General features: G+C 51.7%; 2 protein-coding genes across 5 annotated transcripts; both read left to right on the top strand.

The window, feature by feature from the left end:
- Positions 1-514: 514 nt before the first annotated feature.
- LOC145551272 (zinc transporter ZIP3-like) lies at positions 515-4019 on the top strand. Of its 3 annotated transcripts, none has more exons than XM_081605777.1 (3): positions 515-1056; positions 2335-2628; positions 3282-4019. In XM_081605777.1, exons 2-3 carry the CDS (start codon positions 2422-2424, stop codon positions 3987-3989), a joined length of 915 nt encoding a protein of 304 aa, XP_081461903.1. In that variant the 5' UTR covers positions 515-1056; positions 2335-2421; the 3' UTR covers positions 3990-4019. The 3 variants fall into 3 exon arrangements, with proteins under 3 accessions (XP_081461903.1, XP_081461905.1, XP_081461904.1); XM_081605779.1 differs by having other exon boundaries at positions 990-1065; XM_081605778.1 differs by lacking the exon at positions 515-1056 and adding an exon at positions 1433-2191.
- A 1608-nt stretch (positions 4020-5627) lies between these two features.
- On the top strand, positions 5628-16568 carry LOC145551263 (excitatory amino acid transporter 5-like). Of its 2 annotated transcripts, XM_081605751.1 has the most exons (12): positions 5628-6108; positions 7019-7098; positions 8752-8967; positions 10436-10478; positions 10559-10766; positions 12853-12952; positions 13219-13305; positions 13384-13452; positions 13517-13711; positions 13845-13979; positions 14059-14161; positions 15969-16568. In XM_081605751.1, the coding sequence occupies exons 1-12, from the start codon at positions 5719-5721 to the stop codon at positions 16143-16145; spliced, it is 1803 nt and encodes a 600-aa protein (XP_081461877.1). In that variant the 5' UTR covers positions 5628-5718; the 3' UTR covers positions 16146-16568. The 2 variants fall into 2 exon arrangements, with proteins under 2 accessions (XP_081461877.1, XP_081461876.1); XM_081605750.1 differs by having other exon boundaries at positions 13219-13452.
- Positions 16569-16789: the final 221 nt, after the last annotated feature.

Raw genomic sequence — 16789 nt, 5'->3', positions numbered from 1 at the left:
AACAGGAAGCAGGTCTGGTCGTTTCAACACATGGTTTGTTAAAGAGGAGCTGCAAAAGCCCAGGATCTGAACAGCTCTTGGGTTCTGTCTGACCCGGCTGGAGGGTTCTGAATGCCGTGTTTCCGCTCAGCGGCTCCGTTTGGTTCGGTTCTGTAAGTCGTTTTGCGGTCCAGCATGTTCAGGAAAGTGTTTCACCATCTTGTCACTATTCCTGTTGTAACTGGACTGCGAACCGCAGTGGCTTTGTCTGAACCTGACCTTTGACCTGGGAACTTAATAGAGCCCGGGAATGGAGTGGGTCGGGTCGGTTCAATGGACCACTTTATAAATTGAACCGAACAGAACCATACTGCTCAGCGGAAACGAAGCAAGACTCTTCCTCTGGAGTTTGACTAGCCGGCAGGTCACCAGTCTGCAGTTACAGCAGTTCCTTCAAAGTACGCTGCTCAAAAACATAAAGGGAATTTAAACAACACAATAATCAAACTGTCCACTTAGGAAGCAACACTGTCTGACCCTCGTCGGGTCAATCAGTGTTGCTTCCTAAGTGGACAGTTTGATTTCACAGAAGTTTGATTTACTTGGAGTTATATTGTGTTGTTTAAATGTTCCCTTTATGTTTTTGACCAGTATATTTCAGCCATATTTTCCAGTTTAGTTCAATCTGCCTGATCAGCAGACGGATGTTCTGAAGTCTTTGTCTTGGTTTCATCACTTTGCATCAAAACCGCAGGAGCCTGCTGCAGAAAATGTTCCAACTGAAAGAACCAAATTCTGGATCCAGCAAGAAGAAGGCAAGCATTTGATTCTAAATGTTAAAAAAAAAAGAAAGGTTTTGATAAAAATAATAAAAATGTTGAAGTAAAAACTTCCAGTTCTGCTTTTAATAACAAAAGATGGAACAAAATGATCCGCTTTTAGGTGTAAATACAGAAAAACGCTTTAGAACGTGGTTCTACGTCACTAGGAGCCCACCAATCAGTGAGCACGTCGGGTGACGCTGGAACGGAAGCGTTTTGATGCACCTGCCGGAGCAGAGGACGGATGTTCGAGCAGGTAAACATGGTGAGGTTCTGTTTGGGGTGGACCCGGTTCCTGTGGTTCTAGAGACGCTCAGAGACCTTCAGTAACTTGGTCCAGAACCGTTCTAACCCAGCGGACCGGTTCCGGGCCGGCCCAGTTGGCTGCTTTAGCTAGCTGCTGCTAGCAGGATAGCTTACCGGAAGTAGGTTGTAGCGTTTTTAATTAATTGGACTTTTTGTTTCTGAACTGAAGAGCAGCAGGGTCTCTGCTCAGGTTCTGGTAAATCCGCTCATTTGGACCAGAACCTGCTGCTGCTGATGGGAACCCAAAAACAGCTGGTTCTGTTCAGAACCATTAACCTGGACCCGGAGCAGAAAGCAACAGAACCGAGCTACTGAACTTTCCTGCTGGGATTAAATCAGAGAAAACAGGGTAACTCTGGGTTAAAGGTGCAGTATGGACTCTTTATAAAAGAATATCTTCTCCCCTCCTCCCGGTGGGACCTGAACTCACCAGGGAGGCGTCCAGGAGGCATCCTGACCAGATGCCCGAGCCTCAACTGGCTCCTCTCGACGTGGAGGAGCAGCGGCTCTACTCTGAGTCCCTCCCGGATGACCGAGCTTCTCTCTCTAAGGGAGAGCCCAGCCACCCTGCGGAGGAGGAAACCCATTTCGGCCGCTTGTATCCGGGATCTGGTCGGTCATGACCCAAAGCTCATGACCATAGATGAGGGTGGGAACGTAGATCGACCGGTAAATCGAGAGCTTCGCTTTTTACCGGTACCGCGCCCCCTTCACGGCAGGCGCTGCCCCAATCCACCTGCTTTGTCAGATTATCTATGAGACAGATAATCTGAAAAAATCTCCCAGTGGTAACTACAAACAACCAATCAGAGCCAGGAGGAGCGTCTTGGCGCTGTCAATCACTCTCTGCTTGGTGCTGCTGTTCCCCCATTTGTAGCCTGTCCTGGATACCAGGCTCGTCGGCATGGTTACAATGATGGCGGATAAATGGTTTTCCTGTAACAGTAAGTTGTTTCTCCTCCATTAGCATATTGAGCAGTGAGTAAAGGTGAACTTAACTTGCTTTGCCAGTCAATTCACTTCTTCCTTGTTTTGGACATGAAGGGCAGGAAATACATCACTTCCTGTTTCTGTGGATCTTTGAGGTGAATCAGTATAAAAAAAATTTAAAGAATAAATGAATTTAACGGTTTATTATTTAATGGAAACTTTCAGGTTGTGCTTCAGTTTAGCCCCATTTGTTCTGGTTGTAACCCAGTAACAGCTGCTGTGTTTGTTTCTCCACCAGTGGAACCAGTAGAGACGCTGCAGCTCCTCCACGCCCACCACACAGGAAGTGATGTCACTGTGCTGCTGGTAGCGTCTGTAGCTCAGGATGCAGCTCCTGGTGGTGAAGCTGCTGGGCCTGCTGGGCCTGACCTCGCTGATGCTGGCCGGCATCCTGCTGCCGGTGCGCCTCCTGCTGGCCGACAGCGAGAAGGCGGGGCGCTACCACCGGGGCCTGGCGCTCGGAAACTGCTTCGGAGGAGGCGTGTTCCTGGCAACGTGCTTCAACGCTCTGCTGCCGGCCGTCAGAGACAAGGTACACACACACACACACACACAGACAAACACACACACACACACACAGACAACACACAGACACACACACACACACTGACACACACACACACACACAGACAAACACACACACACACAGGCACACAGACAAACACACACACACACAGACAACACAGACACACACAGACAAACACACAGGAGGAAACGGTTTCATAAGCAGCTGATTTCAGGAACATCTTTAAAGGGACGGTGTTTTCCAGGCATTTTAAGGCACCATCAGGTTTCTATTTTACCTTCAGCTGTTATAGAATACTATGTATATCAAATATGACTTCAATATTTAACGCCTTGAAATTGGGCATCTGTCCCTTTAAGAACTCCTGCTCTTTCTGAAGCTCCGCCTTCAGGAAGTCGTCACAGCAACATAACTAATAAAGCTAGTTTTGTTTTTTGAGATTAATGCAAGTTTTTCAAGACAATAAATCAAAATTGTAGCCCAGCTGAGAGATTTTCACCATAAATGCTGAAGACACAGAAACGGTTCCTCTGACTTCACAAACATCAGAAATCAGTTCAGCCTCGACTCTTTACTGTTGTCTCCAGTGTGTGATCCACAAATACCTTTGAAAACATGACTAATTGTAGTGAGTGGTAAAATGGCCCCTCCCCCTGCAGGCGGCCGGCGTCCTGCAGCAGCTGCAGGTCAGCGGCGACTACCCTCTGGCTGAGACCATGATGATGATGGGCTTCTTCATCATGCTGTTTGTGGAGCAGGCAGTCCTGACCTTCAGGAAGGAGAAGCCGTCCTTCATCGCCCTGGAGACGTTCAACGCCGGCGGATCGGAACCCGGCAGCGACTCGGAGTACGACGCCCCCTTCCTGGGTGGCGGCCATCGCCACGGACACTTTGGACCGGGCCAGCTGGCGGGGGCGGGGCCTCTGCGGCTGGCCGGCCTGGTTCTGGCGCTGTCGGCCCACTCGCTGTTCGAAGGCGTGGCGCTGGGCCTGCAGGAGGACGGCGCCAAGCTGGGCGGCCTTCTGCTGGGCGTGGCCGTCCACGAGACGCTGGCCGCCGCCGCGCTAGGCGTCAGCGTGGCCAAGGCGGCGCTCGGCATGAAGGACGCCGCCAAGCTGGCCGCCGCCGTCGCCATGACGATCCCCCTGGGCGCGGCGGCGGGGATGGGCGTGCAGGCGGCGCGGACGCTGGCGGCCGGCGTGGCTTCGCTGCTGCTGCAGGGCCTCGCCGCCGGGACCTTCCTCTTCGTCACCTTCATGGAGGTCCTGAGTCCGGAGCTGGAGCAGAGGAACGACCGCCTGCTCAAGGTGCTCTGCCTCGTCCTGGGCTACGCCGCGCTCGCCGCGCTGCTGCTCGTCAGGTGGTGACGGCAGGGCGGGCCTCCGGGTGGGGCGGGGCTTCCGGGATGGGGCGGGGCCTCCGGGAAGGGGCGGGGCCTCAGGTAGGGGCGGGGTCTCTCTGCTCTCTCCAATCGCTGTGGAGAGCAGGAACTACGACTTGAATAAGAGACTTAAAGAGGGAACCCCTATCCCTGACCTTTGACCCCTTCCCATACGACCTGCAGGTGTTTGCTGCTCTTATTGCATGGCGCCTGCTTCCTCCTGCAGGGGGCGCCGGGCGGTGAGCCCACACATGTTCTGCTGTACAGTCGACTATCTGTGTGGTCGTCCTGTGATCAGAAGGTTGTAGGTTCGATTCCGGCTTCCTCCTGTTCCACTTAACCCCAAACTGCCTACCGATCTGTGTATGAATGTGTGAGAGTGAATGGGTGAATGTGGCTCTAGTGTAAAGCGCTGAGTGGTCAGAATGACTGGAAAAGCTCTATAAGTTCAGACCATTTGGTTCTGATCCCTGAACCTCGTCTGGCAGGCTCAGAACCGTTCTACAGGTTCTGGATCAGAACCGGTTCCATACCTGAACCAGAACCCGAACACCCTCACCATCAGAACCAAGACCTCCACCCTCTGTGACATCACTTCCTGTTGTGCCTCCTGTAGATCTGTTCGGGTTCAGACTGTGTTGTGTGAAGTAAATGGATCAGAACCAGGAACCAGACTGTGATGTGTGACCTGTCGGAACCCGGAGGTCCGGTCAGACTCTGTTTAATCCAGACATGATCTCTGGTCATGTTGAGATCAGCAGAATAATCTGTTGAAGGTTCTGATTGAAGTTCCGGGTGTTTTAACAGAACTGAACTGATTTATTTAAAGGTCCAGTATCTTGTAAATCATCTGTTTTTATCATGTTACATTATTATTCCCTGCAGTTCTTTCATGTTTGAGGAATCCTTGCATCTCCATGGCAACCATCCAGCTGTTAGAAACGCCTGGTAGACCTAGCCCCGCCTTCAAGGTGAAGCTCCTCCCCCTCTCAGCTCCTTCAGACTAGCCAGCAGCAATTAGTTGAGCTCAGAGCAGCGCTGGTAGAAACGTTAAGGGGTTAATAGAGGAGCCATGTTGGGGGCGGAGCTTCAGAAAGAGACAGCGATCCAATTTCAAGATATGAAATCAGTAAGTAAAAGTCATATTTGACATGTAAAGGATTTTTATAACAATTGAACGTAACAGAGTTAAAATCTGTCTGAGGAAGATGCTGATGGTCAGCAGGTCCAGTTCCTCTGGTCACCATGCAGAGCATCAGGGCTGAAGCTGAACAGCAGAACCAAATCACCCGTTTCTGTTTCTATATTCACTATAAAATGAAACTTTAATAAAACTTTAACGCTAACAGATGAGAATGTTGTCATGTTTTGTGTTTTTACATGTTTCTACATCAAACTGCTTCACCAAACCCTGCAGTTTTCTAACGGTCATCCAGGACAACACTCAGGTGGAGGGCTGTGAACGGCCCGGGGGCCGCATTCTGGGCCCCAGACTGGGCCCACTTTGACCCCACTCTGGCCCAGACTGGGCCCAGTCTGGGCCAAATTCTGAGCCCAGTCTGGGGCCAGTCTGAGGCCACTCTGGACCTCACTCTGGGCCCAGTCTGACCCCCTGGTTTGTTTTAAGGTTTTCTTGAAAGTACCTGGAGCCCAGAGTCCGGTTCACAGGGCGTGACGTCACGTCCTGTTGGTGGAGTCGGTTTCATTGCCCTCTGATGACCGTCCTGAAGCTGTTGAGGAAACGCCGCCCCCCTCCGGTCCACCGTAAGCCTCTTAAGGCGGTAAGCCTCCCGCTGCCTGCTGCTGCTGGTTGTTTCTCCCCCATGGAAGAAGAGGCCGGCTGCCCCGCGCCTCGTTGCCAGGACGACCCCACCACCTCGGAGGCCATGGACGAGCTACTGCTGCCCGGCGGCGGCGAGGAGGAGGCCCGGTCCGACCCGGTGGGCCGGGTCGGGGCCTGGCTGAGGGCCGCCGTGGGCGGGGACTGCTGGAGGAACCTGAGGGGCTTCTGCCGCAGGAACGGGCTGCTGACGCTGTCGGTCATCGCCGTGGTTACCGGCTGCACGCTGGGCTTCATGCTGAGAGGAACCGAGCTGTCCACACAGGTACGGAACCTCCAACCGAGCCGGAACCAGAACCTTTCTGGACTCGGACTGCAGCTCCGCTTGGCCCAAACGGTTCTGGTTCCGCTGCAGCTGTACTGGAAGCCACACCGACCAGAACCAGAACATTTTACATGTCTGTCAAAATTCTTCACAGAACGTTGTTCGTGATTCACAGACTGACGTCACTTTGTAAACGTTTCCAGTTGTGAACATTTTGTCTATAAAATCTAAAACTGATTTGGATCTAATCGGCTCGATTAAACCAAAACATGCTAAACATTAAGTCCAGGGTCGCTACTGCACGTTATTCAGGTGGATGAAAACATGAATCCCCCCAGGAAGTTACGTCAGGGTGAAGGAGCGAGGAAAACATACGCCCCGCCCCCAAGACGTCATGGGCGCGCCGCCCCTCCAGACGGGCTCTGACGCCCCTCTGGTGCAGCGCCTCGTTAAAATGCTTCCCGTATTAAAGGTTTCATAAATAAACCAGATTTGGCTCTAAAGTCTGTTTAGAAGTCAGATAAATTTTATTGACTGTGAAATTAAAGAGAAAGTAAAAAGCTGGTTTTTAAAATAAATACTTTAATATTTTCTACTGCAGTAAAATGTAATTTCTCAGTAATCATCTTCTGTAATTAAACGTCTCCACCTGTTCTACTGACCACACTGATCAGTTGGACATATCTATTGATGAATATGGATATTTATCTACACAGTGGCTGCAGCGGGCGCCAAAACGTCGGCTGAAAAATGATGCAGCTGTTTCTCAAACATTTTCCACTGTGTGTATATTTTCTATGGCAACATAAGCAAAGCAACATGATTCTGGTTTGTTTAATTCAGAGCTGATGAGAAGGTTTTACTTTGATTAGACCCAGTTGGACGTGAAACGTCTCTGTTTTGTCCTCAGGCCAAGATCTACTTCTCCTTCCCTGGAGAGCTGCTGATGAGGATGCTGAAGATGCTCATCCTTCCTCTCATCACGTCCAGGTAGGAGCGGGCAGAACCGGCTCAGCGGTCTGTTTAAGAACGGTCCAGTTCTGGTTCTGATCCGACCGCAGGCCCGGATGCAGGAAGAACCAGAACCTTTAGGACCGGTAGAACCGGGAGCCCAAACAGCTGGCAGACGATGATGATGAATCAGTCCTGACCTTTGATCCAATAACCCTCATCACCATCCGTCCACCTCCGTGCTTCACACATGCTTGGAGGCGTTTCTGCTGTTTGATGGACTTCAGATGTTCTGGGGATGACCTTTGACCCTTCCCAGGGTAGCAGCAGGTCATTGCTGTGTTTCCGTCTTGACGCCTGGAGGCTGACCGACAGCCTGTGATGTTTCCAGCTGTTATTATTCGGGTGAAAACAGTCTGGACCCGATAAACACGATAAGATGATGAAGTTCAAACATGAAGCAGTAATTTAATAAGTTGTTGAATCTGCACCAAGACTATCGCGCACCTGGCGGTGGCTACTTCATTGTAGCATGAAGCTGTGTCCAATCCAAAGCCAGCCGCGCCGGTAACCGAGCAGCCAATGAGGAGACGAGTGCTAACCAACGTTAGCATTAGAGGGGCTGAGACTACCATGACTACCATGCTGAGGCTGCTCATGCATTGCCTCAGCTGTTATTGAGGAATTGAAGGGTGACTATTCTCAAAGATATAAGTAAGGAAATAATACACAGATACGTAGTTCTTGCTGCTAGGCCATAGACGAGCCGGAGATTTATTACACCCACGGAATCAGTTTCGTCAGTTCAACACGTAAAATCCATAACAAAATTCTCTCAACAAAAATCTCCCCCAAGTCTCAAATTCAACAGTTTTTATACTCTCAAGTCTCCATGAGTGTTCATTGGAAGGTTTCAACCAATGGAGAAAGGGTGTTGTTTTTGCCAACAGACTCTCAGCTGCTTTCCTCCAGTGTTTGTTGGCCGACCTTTAATACGAGTCCAAACAAGGACATAAGACCTCATGATTTCAACAGACCTAATCATCTGCTCCTTCTCAGAACTACCAAACAGACCAAATTTGTTAATGCTATCCCTCGAGACCACATTCCTTCCGAGTCCATCTGTGCACTTTGTACACAAATGGAAGGAAGGGAGTCAGGTCAATTTGAACTAGAGCCTGCAGAGAATCCTTTAACAAAAACAACTCCTTAGATGGTATTTTCAGCTCCAACACTGTCCATTAGCTTTTGATAGGCTAGTACTGGCATTGAAAAGGCTAACAACTAGCATGTCTAGGCTACCATTGGTGACTTGTGCTTTTTCCTTTAAAGGAAACTTTATAAAGACAAATGTTTGGATACAATGTCTGAAATCAACATAAATCAATTTTGATTAGTGAAACTCAGAGGTTGGTCAGGTGACCAGCATAGGCATGCTAGTTGTTAGCCTGTCTAAGGCTAATGCTAGCCTGTCTAAGGCTAATGCTAGCCTGTCTCAGTTACTGATGCCAGTCTGTCCTTAATCAGATCAGTAGTTAGCTTCACATTGTGACAATTAGCCACCGCTATGTGGGCTGTAGTCTGCATTTCGGCACTAATATTGTTCTATAATTTAAGGGCTGATTTGGTGTGGAGGCATTCCTGGGGCTCCACAGGCTGCGTGACGGTTGTGTCCTCCTGTCTGTCCTGCAGCCTGATGTCCGGCCTGTCGTCCATGGAGTCCAAAGCGTGCTGCAGGATGGGCGTCCTCACCGTCACCTACTACCTGTGGACCACCTTCATCGCCGTGGTGGTCGGCATCGTCCTCGTCCTCATCATCAAGCCCGGCACGGGGACGGAGATGGACAGCAACCGTCTGGGCGGCGGGCCGGTCATGACCTCGGCCGATGCCCTGCTCGACCTGATCAGGTGAGGGAGGTCAAAGGTCATTTTCATCGTGTGATTTGCTTTACGAGCACTGGAGGCCAACCTGCGACATGGAAGGAAAACGGTCTGACGTTGTTCACAGAAACGGTGGAAACTTCAAACAAGATGGAGGCTCGTTTGTCTTTCACTGAACATTTCTGTTCAGTTTTTATTGAGGAGAAAACGCTGATAACGGCAACAGCTGTTCGTAACCTAGCAACCAAAAATCAACAAAAGCGAGACGGTGACAAAACAGAACCAGATCCTGTTGAGCATTCTTCAAAATAAAAGACTTCCTCTATTCAAATAAATCATGTTTCCCACTTACAAAGGTAAATACTTCACCTTTGTAATTATATCCATCCATCCATCCATCCATCATCCATCATCCATCCATCCATCATCCATCCATCCATCCATCCATCCATCCATCCATCCATCCATCCATCCATCCATCCATCCATCCATCCATCCATCCATCCATCCATCCATCCATCCATCCATCCATCCATCCATCCATCCATCCATCCATCCATCCATCCATCCATCCATCCATCCATCCATCCATCCATTTTCTTTACACCCTTATATACAATCATGTTCAATTCAATTAATAATAGCAAATTATGCTTAACATAAAAGTGTAAATGAGCCACAACAGGAATGTCTTGGTGTTCAGCCACCTTTACTCTGACGCCCTGAAATAAAAACCCATTTTGAAATTACCTGGTCAGCAGACAGACGACATGGGGGCTCGTCTGGGATGTAAAGACATTCGTCTCCTTTCTGATGTCCAACCAGCCAGTCAAAGATGTAACCTAGCAACCTGCAGCATGAGACGCATGAATGCAGCTGATCAGTTTCATCCAGAAACGAAGAGCCCAACAAACCGCAGCAGCTCTTCATCCCCTCAGAGCTCCGGCTCATGGCGGTATTTTTAGTAATCCTGCGGGATGAGAGGCAGATTAACCGAGTCACTGATCTCTGCTGCTGCACGTTTCACCGTCATCCTGGTGACCTCTGACCTCTGAGCGTGCAGCAGCCTGCCGTCTGTTTTTGTTGTGCTGTAAGACCCGTTGTTCCAGAGAGCAGAGGAAGCTCCTGCAGGTGGTCAGGAGTCTGCGGGACATCGCTGGCCTGCAGGGGGCAGCACACACTGAAGAGAGGACGGCCAGAGAACCCGGGGACAGAGCGACCCGAACCGCAGAACAAGGCGTGTTCTGATGGGAACCTCTGGTTTGGACAGGACTCTGACCAGCAGCACCAGTAACTGATGGACGCCTCGGTCTCTGCTGAGGTGGGGAGTGGACACAGATTATTGTCCTCTCTGGGCTGCCGTACTTCATGTTTACCTTCAGGATGTTTGGTTCTGAGCCAGAACAGTAAAGAGCAGGGGAGCGAGCTCACGGCCCAGTGGAGCTCCAGCACTGTGTCTGTGATGAAGGTCTCCTCTTCTCTCCTTCCCCCACAGGAACATGGTTCCCTCCAACCTGATCGAAGCCACGTTCCAGCAGGTAAACCTCCTCGCAGGTCTGAGGCTCCTGTCAGTTCTGCTCCGGTTCCTTCCTCTAACCTCCTGACTCTGCTGCTGCAGTACAAAACGGACCTGATCCCCATCCTCAGAGTCCCAACCAAAACCATCCAGCCTAACTTTGTCTACGTTGTCCCCGACGACAACGACCCTAAAGGACGGACAGTCTACCTGGAGCTGACTCCGCCCCCAGACGTCATCTACAAGACGAGTCCCGGCAGCAGCCAGCAGATGAACGTCCTCGGCATCGTCATCTTCTCCGCCACCATGGGTGAGTATGGCAAGGTGTCAGGGCCAAAATTAAGACTATTGCACAAGCAGCGGTGGATACGTCAGCGGTGGGCGGTCCTGGTCCTGGAGGTCCTGGAGGTCCTGGAGTCCTGCAGCTCTTAATGTCTCCCTGGTCCAACACACCTGGATCCAATAGCTGGATCTCCTCCTCAGTGCAGTCAGGTTCTGCTAACAACCTCATTATTTGACTCAGGTGTGTTGAAGTGGAGACACATCTAAAGGTTGCAGGAGGCCCTCCAGGCCCTCCAGGCCCTCCAGGGCCTCCAGGCCTGGAGCTGCCCACCCCTGGTCTACATCCATTCTGAAGCTACTGATCTGATTAATCATAGATCAGCACTGGTAACTTGGCAACCAGCTCTGGCAAATGAGGAGGAGAGTACTAGCTAGCGTTAGCATTTAATAAGCTAGCGTTAGCATTCAATAAGCTAGCGTTAGCATTAATAAGCTAGCGTTAGCATTCAATAAGCTAGCGTTAGCATTCAATAAGCTAGCGTTAGCATTTAATAAGCTAGCGTTAGCATTCAATAAGCTAGCGTTAGCATTTAATAAGCTAGCGTTAGCATTCAATAAGCTAGCGTTAGCATCAATAAGCTAGCGTTAGCATTCAATAAGCTAGCGTTAGCATTCAATAAGCTAGCGTTAGCATTCAATAAGCTAGCGTTAGCATTTAATAAGCTAGCGTTAGCATTCAATAAGCTAGCGTTAGCATTTAATAAGCTAGCGTTAGCATTCAATAAGCTAGCGTTAGCATTTAATAAGCTAGCGTTAGCATTCAATAAGCTAGCGTTAGCATTCAATAAGCTAGCGTTAGCATTTAATAAGCTAGCGTTAGCATTCAATAAGCTAGCGTTAGCATTCAATAAGCTAGCGTTAGCATTCAATAAGCTAGCGTTAGCATTAATAAGTAGCGTTAGCATTCAATAAGCTAGCGTTAGCATTCAATAAGCTAGCGTTAGCATTCAATAAGCTAGCGTTAGCATTCAATAAGCTAGCGTTAGCATTTAATAAGCTAGCGTTAGCATTCAATAAGCTAGCGTTAGCATTTAATAAGCTAGCGTTAGCATTCAATAAGCTAGCGTTAGCATTTAATAAGCTAGCGTTAGCATTCAATAAGCTAGCGTTAGCATTCAATAAGCTAGCGTTAGCATTTAATAAGCTAGCGTTAGCATTCAATAAGCTAGCGTTAGCATTCAATAAGCTAGCGTTAGCATTCAATAAGCTAGCGTTAGCATTTAATAAGTAGCGTTAGCATTCAATAAGCTAGCGTTAGCATTCAATAAGCTAGCGTTAGCATTCAATAAGCTAGCGTTAGCATTTAATAAGCTAGCGTTAGCATTCAATAAGCTAGCGTTAGCATTTAATAAGCTAGCGTTAGCATTCAATAAGCTAGCGTTAGCATTTAATAAGCTAGCGTTAGCATTCAATAAGCTAGCGTTAGCATTCAATAAGCTAGCGTTAGCATTTAATAAGCTAGCGTTAGCATTTAATAAGCTAGCGTTAGCATTCAATAAGCTAGCGTTAGCATTTAATAAGCTAGCGTTAGCATTCAATAAGCTAGCGTTAGCATTTAATAAGCTAGTGTTAGCATTCAATAAGCTAGCGTTAGCATTCAATAAGCTAGCGTTAGCATTCAATAAGCTAGCGTTAGCCTTGGATAGGCTGGTTAGCAACTAGCATGGCTATGCTGGTCATTCACTTTATTAGATATTAAGTTTTTTGTTTTCATTGAACCTGCTTGGCGTATAAAACCTGTAACCTGTGTTGGATGGACTGTAACTGATTCCGGCCTCAGTAATCAGATTACCAGATGGATCCAGAATATAATCTGCTATGTGGAGTTTCCACCGCTGGGTGTGCGGCAGCCTGGATCTGTTCTCTGGGCTGCAGGTTAGTGTAGACATTTTGAAGCTGAAGTTGCCCTGACCTTCATCAGGTCAGAAGCAGCAGATGTTGACCAAACATTCACAGGATTCCCAGGGAATCATCCTGGAAATCAGCAGGATTCATGTCGGAGAGGAACTTCCTGTTGCTGCTCAGGGAGTAAAAGGTGTCTGGCTGCTGTGCAGGGCTGCTGCTGGGCAGGATGGGAGAGCGCGGCGCCCCGGTGGTCAACGTCTGTCAGTGCAACAACGAGTGTGTGATGAAGATCATCAACGCTGCTGTGTGGTGAGTCAAAGCGGTCGGATCAGCGGGTCCAGCCTTTCTGAGCAACCAGAACCAAACTCAGGAGCTCAGCCTGAATCTGTTGTCAACACGATTCGTTCCCTTTTCTTTGTCTGAATCTGAAAAATTCCCAAGAATTTCCGCTCCAACACAACGATTCTCCGTCTTCTGAGGTTGAGTTGATCTGGAAAGATGCAACTTGTGATGTCATCGACTGCAGGACTCCGCCCTGTTTTGGCTCCGCCTTCAGGACGCTGCTGTCTCCTCAGGTACTTCCCGTTTGGGATCATCTTCTTGGTGGCGGGGAAGATCCTGGACATGCAGGACCCGAGCACGCTGGGGAAGAAGCTGGGCTGGTACGGCGTCACCGTCCTCACCGGCCTCTTCGTCCACGGCCTCGTCCTCCTCCCTCTCTTCTACTTCCTCCTCACCAGGAAGAACCCGTTCAGCTACATCCGGGGACTGCTGCAGGCCTTGGTCATCGCGCTGGCCACGTCCTCCAGGTGAGTGCCGCTCCCGCCTCCTGCATCACCTGGGCTGTGGTGGTGAAACCTCCGTGTTCCTCAGCTCTGCCACGCTGCCCATCACCATGAAGTGCCTGCTGGAGAACTGCCACGTCGACCGGCAGATCGCCCGCTTCGTCCTGCCCGTCGGAGCCACCATCAACATGGACGGCACGGCGCTGTACGAGGCTGTGGCGGCCATCTTTATCGCTCAAGTCAACGATTACGAGCTGGACCTCGGCCAGCTGGTCACCATCAGGTGAGGAGCCTCACCTGGCCTGAGCAGAAACGGTTGGGCGTCTCCGTGGAGACGAGGGGATTCGCCCGTATGCAGACGATTCTCTCATTTTATCCTCCAAAAAGAGACTCTGACCGTCTCCCTCGCCTTGCAGCATCACGGCCACAGCCGCCAGCATCGGAGCCGCCGGCATCCCACAGGCCGGGCTGGTTACCATGGTGATCGTCCTCACCTCTGTGGGCCTGCCGCCTGATGACATCACACTGATAGTGGCCATTGATTGGATCCTGTAAGTACCGGTTCCTGTCCTTGTGCAAGCAGAGATGGATCTGTTTTGAGCCTGACGGCGCCCCCTTCTGGCCCCACAGCGACAGGTTTCGCACCATGATCAACGTCCTCGGCGACGCCCTGGCCGCAGGCATCATCGCACACCTGTGCCGGAAAGATTTCCCTCTGAGCGAAGCAGGAAAGGTAAAAAACAGCCGATGGATTCATTAGCATCAGGAGCCAGAACTTTTTACTGACCGGGTCGGGTCATCGGGGTCGGGTCATCGGGGTCGGGTCATCAGGGTCGGGTCCATCTGTGTCGGGTCATCAGGGTCGGGTCCATCTGTGTCGGGTCATCAGGGTCGGGTCCATTCGGGTCGGGTCATCAGGGTCGGGTCATCTGGGTCGGGTCCATTCGGGTCAGGTCATCAGGGTCGGGTCATCAGGGTCGGGTCCATCTGGGTCGAGTCATCAGGGTCGGGTCATCTGGGTCGGGTCATCAGGGTCGGGTCCATCTGGGTCGAGTCATCAGGGTCGGGTCATCTGGGTCGGGTCATCAGGGTCGGGTCCATTCGGGTCGGGTCATCAGGGTCGGGTCATCTGGGTCGGGTCCATTCGGGTCAGGTCATCAGGGTCGGGTCATCAGGGTCGGGTCCATCTGGGTCGAGTCATCAGGGTCGGGTCATCTGGGTCGGGTCATCAGGGTCGGGTCCATTCGGGTCGGGTCATCAGGGTCGGGTCATCTGGGTCGGGTCCATTCGGGTCGGGTCATCAGGGTCGGGTCATCAGGGTCGGGTCATCAGGGTCGGGTCATCAGGGTCGGGTCATCTGGGTCGGGTCCATTCGGGTCGGGTCATCAGTCAGGTCCATTCGGGTCGGGTCATCTGGGTCGGGTCATGAGGGTCGGGTCCATTCGGGTCGGGTCCATCAGAGTCGGGTCCATCAGGGTCGGGTCATCTGGGTCAGGTCCATTCGGGTCGGGTCATCAGGGTCGGGTCATCAGGGTCGGGTCATCAGGGTCGGGTCCATCCGGGCCGGGTCATCTGGGTCGGGTCCATTCGGGTCGGGTCATCAGTCAGGTCCATTCGGGTCGGGTCATCTGGGTCGGGTCCATCAGGGTCGGGTCATCTGGGTCGGGTCCATCAGGGTCGGGTCATCTGGGTCGGGTCCATCAGGGTCGGGTCATCAGGGTCGGGTCATCAGGGTCGGGTCATCTGGGTCGGGTCCATTCGGGTCGGGTCATCAGTCAGGTCCATTCGGGTCGGGTCATCTGGGTCGGGTCATGAGGGTCGGGTCCATTCGGGTCGGGTCCATTCGGGTCGGGTCCATTCGGGTCGGGTCCATCAGGGTCGGGTCATCAGGGTCGGGTCATCTGGGTCGGGTCATCAGGATCGGGTCCATTCGGGTCGGGTCATCAGTCAGGTCCATTCTGGTCGGGGCCATTCGGGTCGGGTCCATTCGGGTCGGGTCATCAGGGTCGGGTCATCTGGGTCGGGTCCATCAGAGTTGGGTCCATCAGGGTCGGGTCCATTCGGGTCGGGTCCATCAGGGTCGGGTCCATCAGAGTTGGGTCCATCAGGATCGGGTCCATTCGGGTCGGGTCATCGGAGTCGGGTCCATCTGGGTCGGGTCCATCAGAGTCGGGTTCATTCGGGTCGGGTCATCAGAGTCGGGTCCATCTGTGTCGGGTCCATCAGAGTCGGGTTCATTCGGGTCGGGTCCATCAGAGTCGGGTTCATTCGGGTCGGGTCATCAGAGTCGGGTCCATCTGTGTCGGGTCCATCAGGGTCGGGTCCATTCGGGTCGGGTCCATCAGGGTCGGGTCATTGGAGTCGGGTTTTTCCGACATGGATCCGGATCACCGGCTGTTCAGTTCGTTTCGATGTTCAACAAAGTTTTAGCCATAAAAATTCCCACGGTCAGACATTCCTTCATGTGTCGTCGGGGGCAACGGGTTTAGTTTTCTCAGCTGAATTTATTCTGAGTTCTAACCGGTTCTGTTTCCCTGCAGCCGGTTCCGTCGTACGGAACCCAGAACCGCCACAGCAACTCCTACAGCCTCAGCGTTCCCATGACGGAGCTCCACTCCCACCGCCACCCGCCTGGCGACCCGTCTGGCGACCCGCCTGGCGACCCGCCGGGCCCCCACCGGGCTCACACCGTCTACTACAACATCTGCCAGGTGTGATGGACCAGAACCGGGTCAGGCAGCGCTCCTCAGACCGCCGGGTCTGGGACCGGAGAAGAACCAGAGCTGGACTCTCCGTTCCACTCTTCGACCAGCCGGTCCTACTGGAGGTGAGCTCCAGACGGGGTCAAAGGTCGCTCAGACCGAAGTGATCCGCCTCATCCTGCTGGTTGGGGGCAGGTTGTCTCATCCCTGGAACCGGGTCAGAACCGGACAGAATCCCTTCATGCAGACGGATCGACTTTGTTGTTGTGGCTGAAAAAAACCGATGATCGGTTCTGAAGCCGGGAGGATTCACACACAGCCGGGTTCTCCAGAACCGGCCGGATCCAGAACCTGCAGGGATCCAGAACCAACCGGATCCAGAACCGACCGGATCCAGAACCTGCAGGGATCCAGAACCGACCGGATCCAGAACCTGCAGGGATCCAGAACCATCCAGAACCGACCGGATCCAGAACCTGCAGGGATCCCGGTTTGGGATTCAAACCTTGACCTTTGACATGGATCCAGAGTTCTGATCCGGATGTGTGTGGCAGCAGAACGGAGCGATCTGATTGGCTGGTGGTGCCGACCCCGGTCAGGGGTCAAAGGTAATGAATAAGTCCAAGTGCTCTTCGTCGCGGCGCTCCTCTTCCTCGTGA

Source organism: Poecilia reticulata, chromosome 4, assembly GCF_904066995.2.
Source record: "Poecilia reticulata chromosome 4, P_reticulata-male-v2, whole genome shotgun sequence".
NCBI classification, from domain to species: domain Eukaryota; kingdom Metazoa; phylum Chordata; class Actinopteri; order Cyprinodontiformes; family Poeciliidae; genus Poecilia; species Poecilia reticulata.
This window is presented reverse-complemented; position numbering and strand designations above follow the sequence as displayed.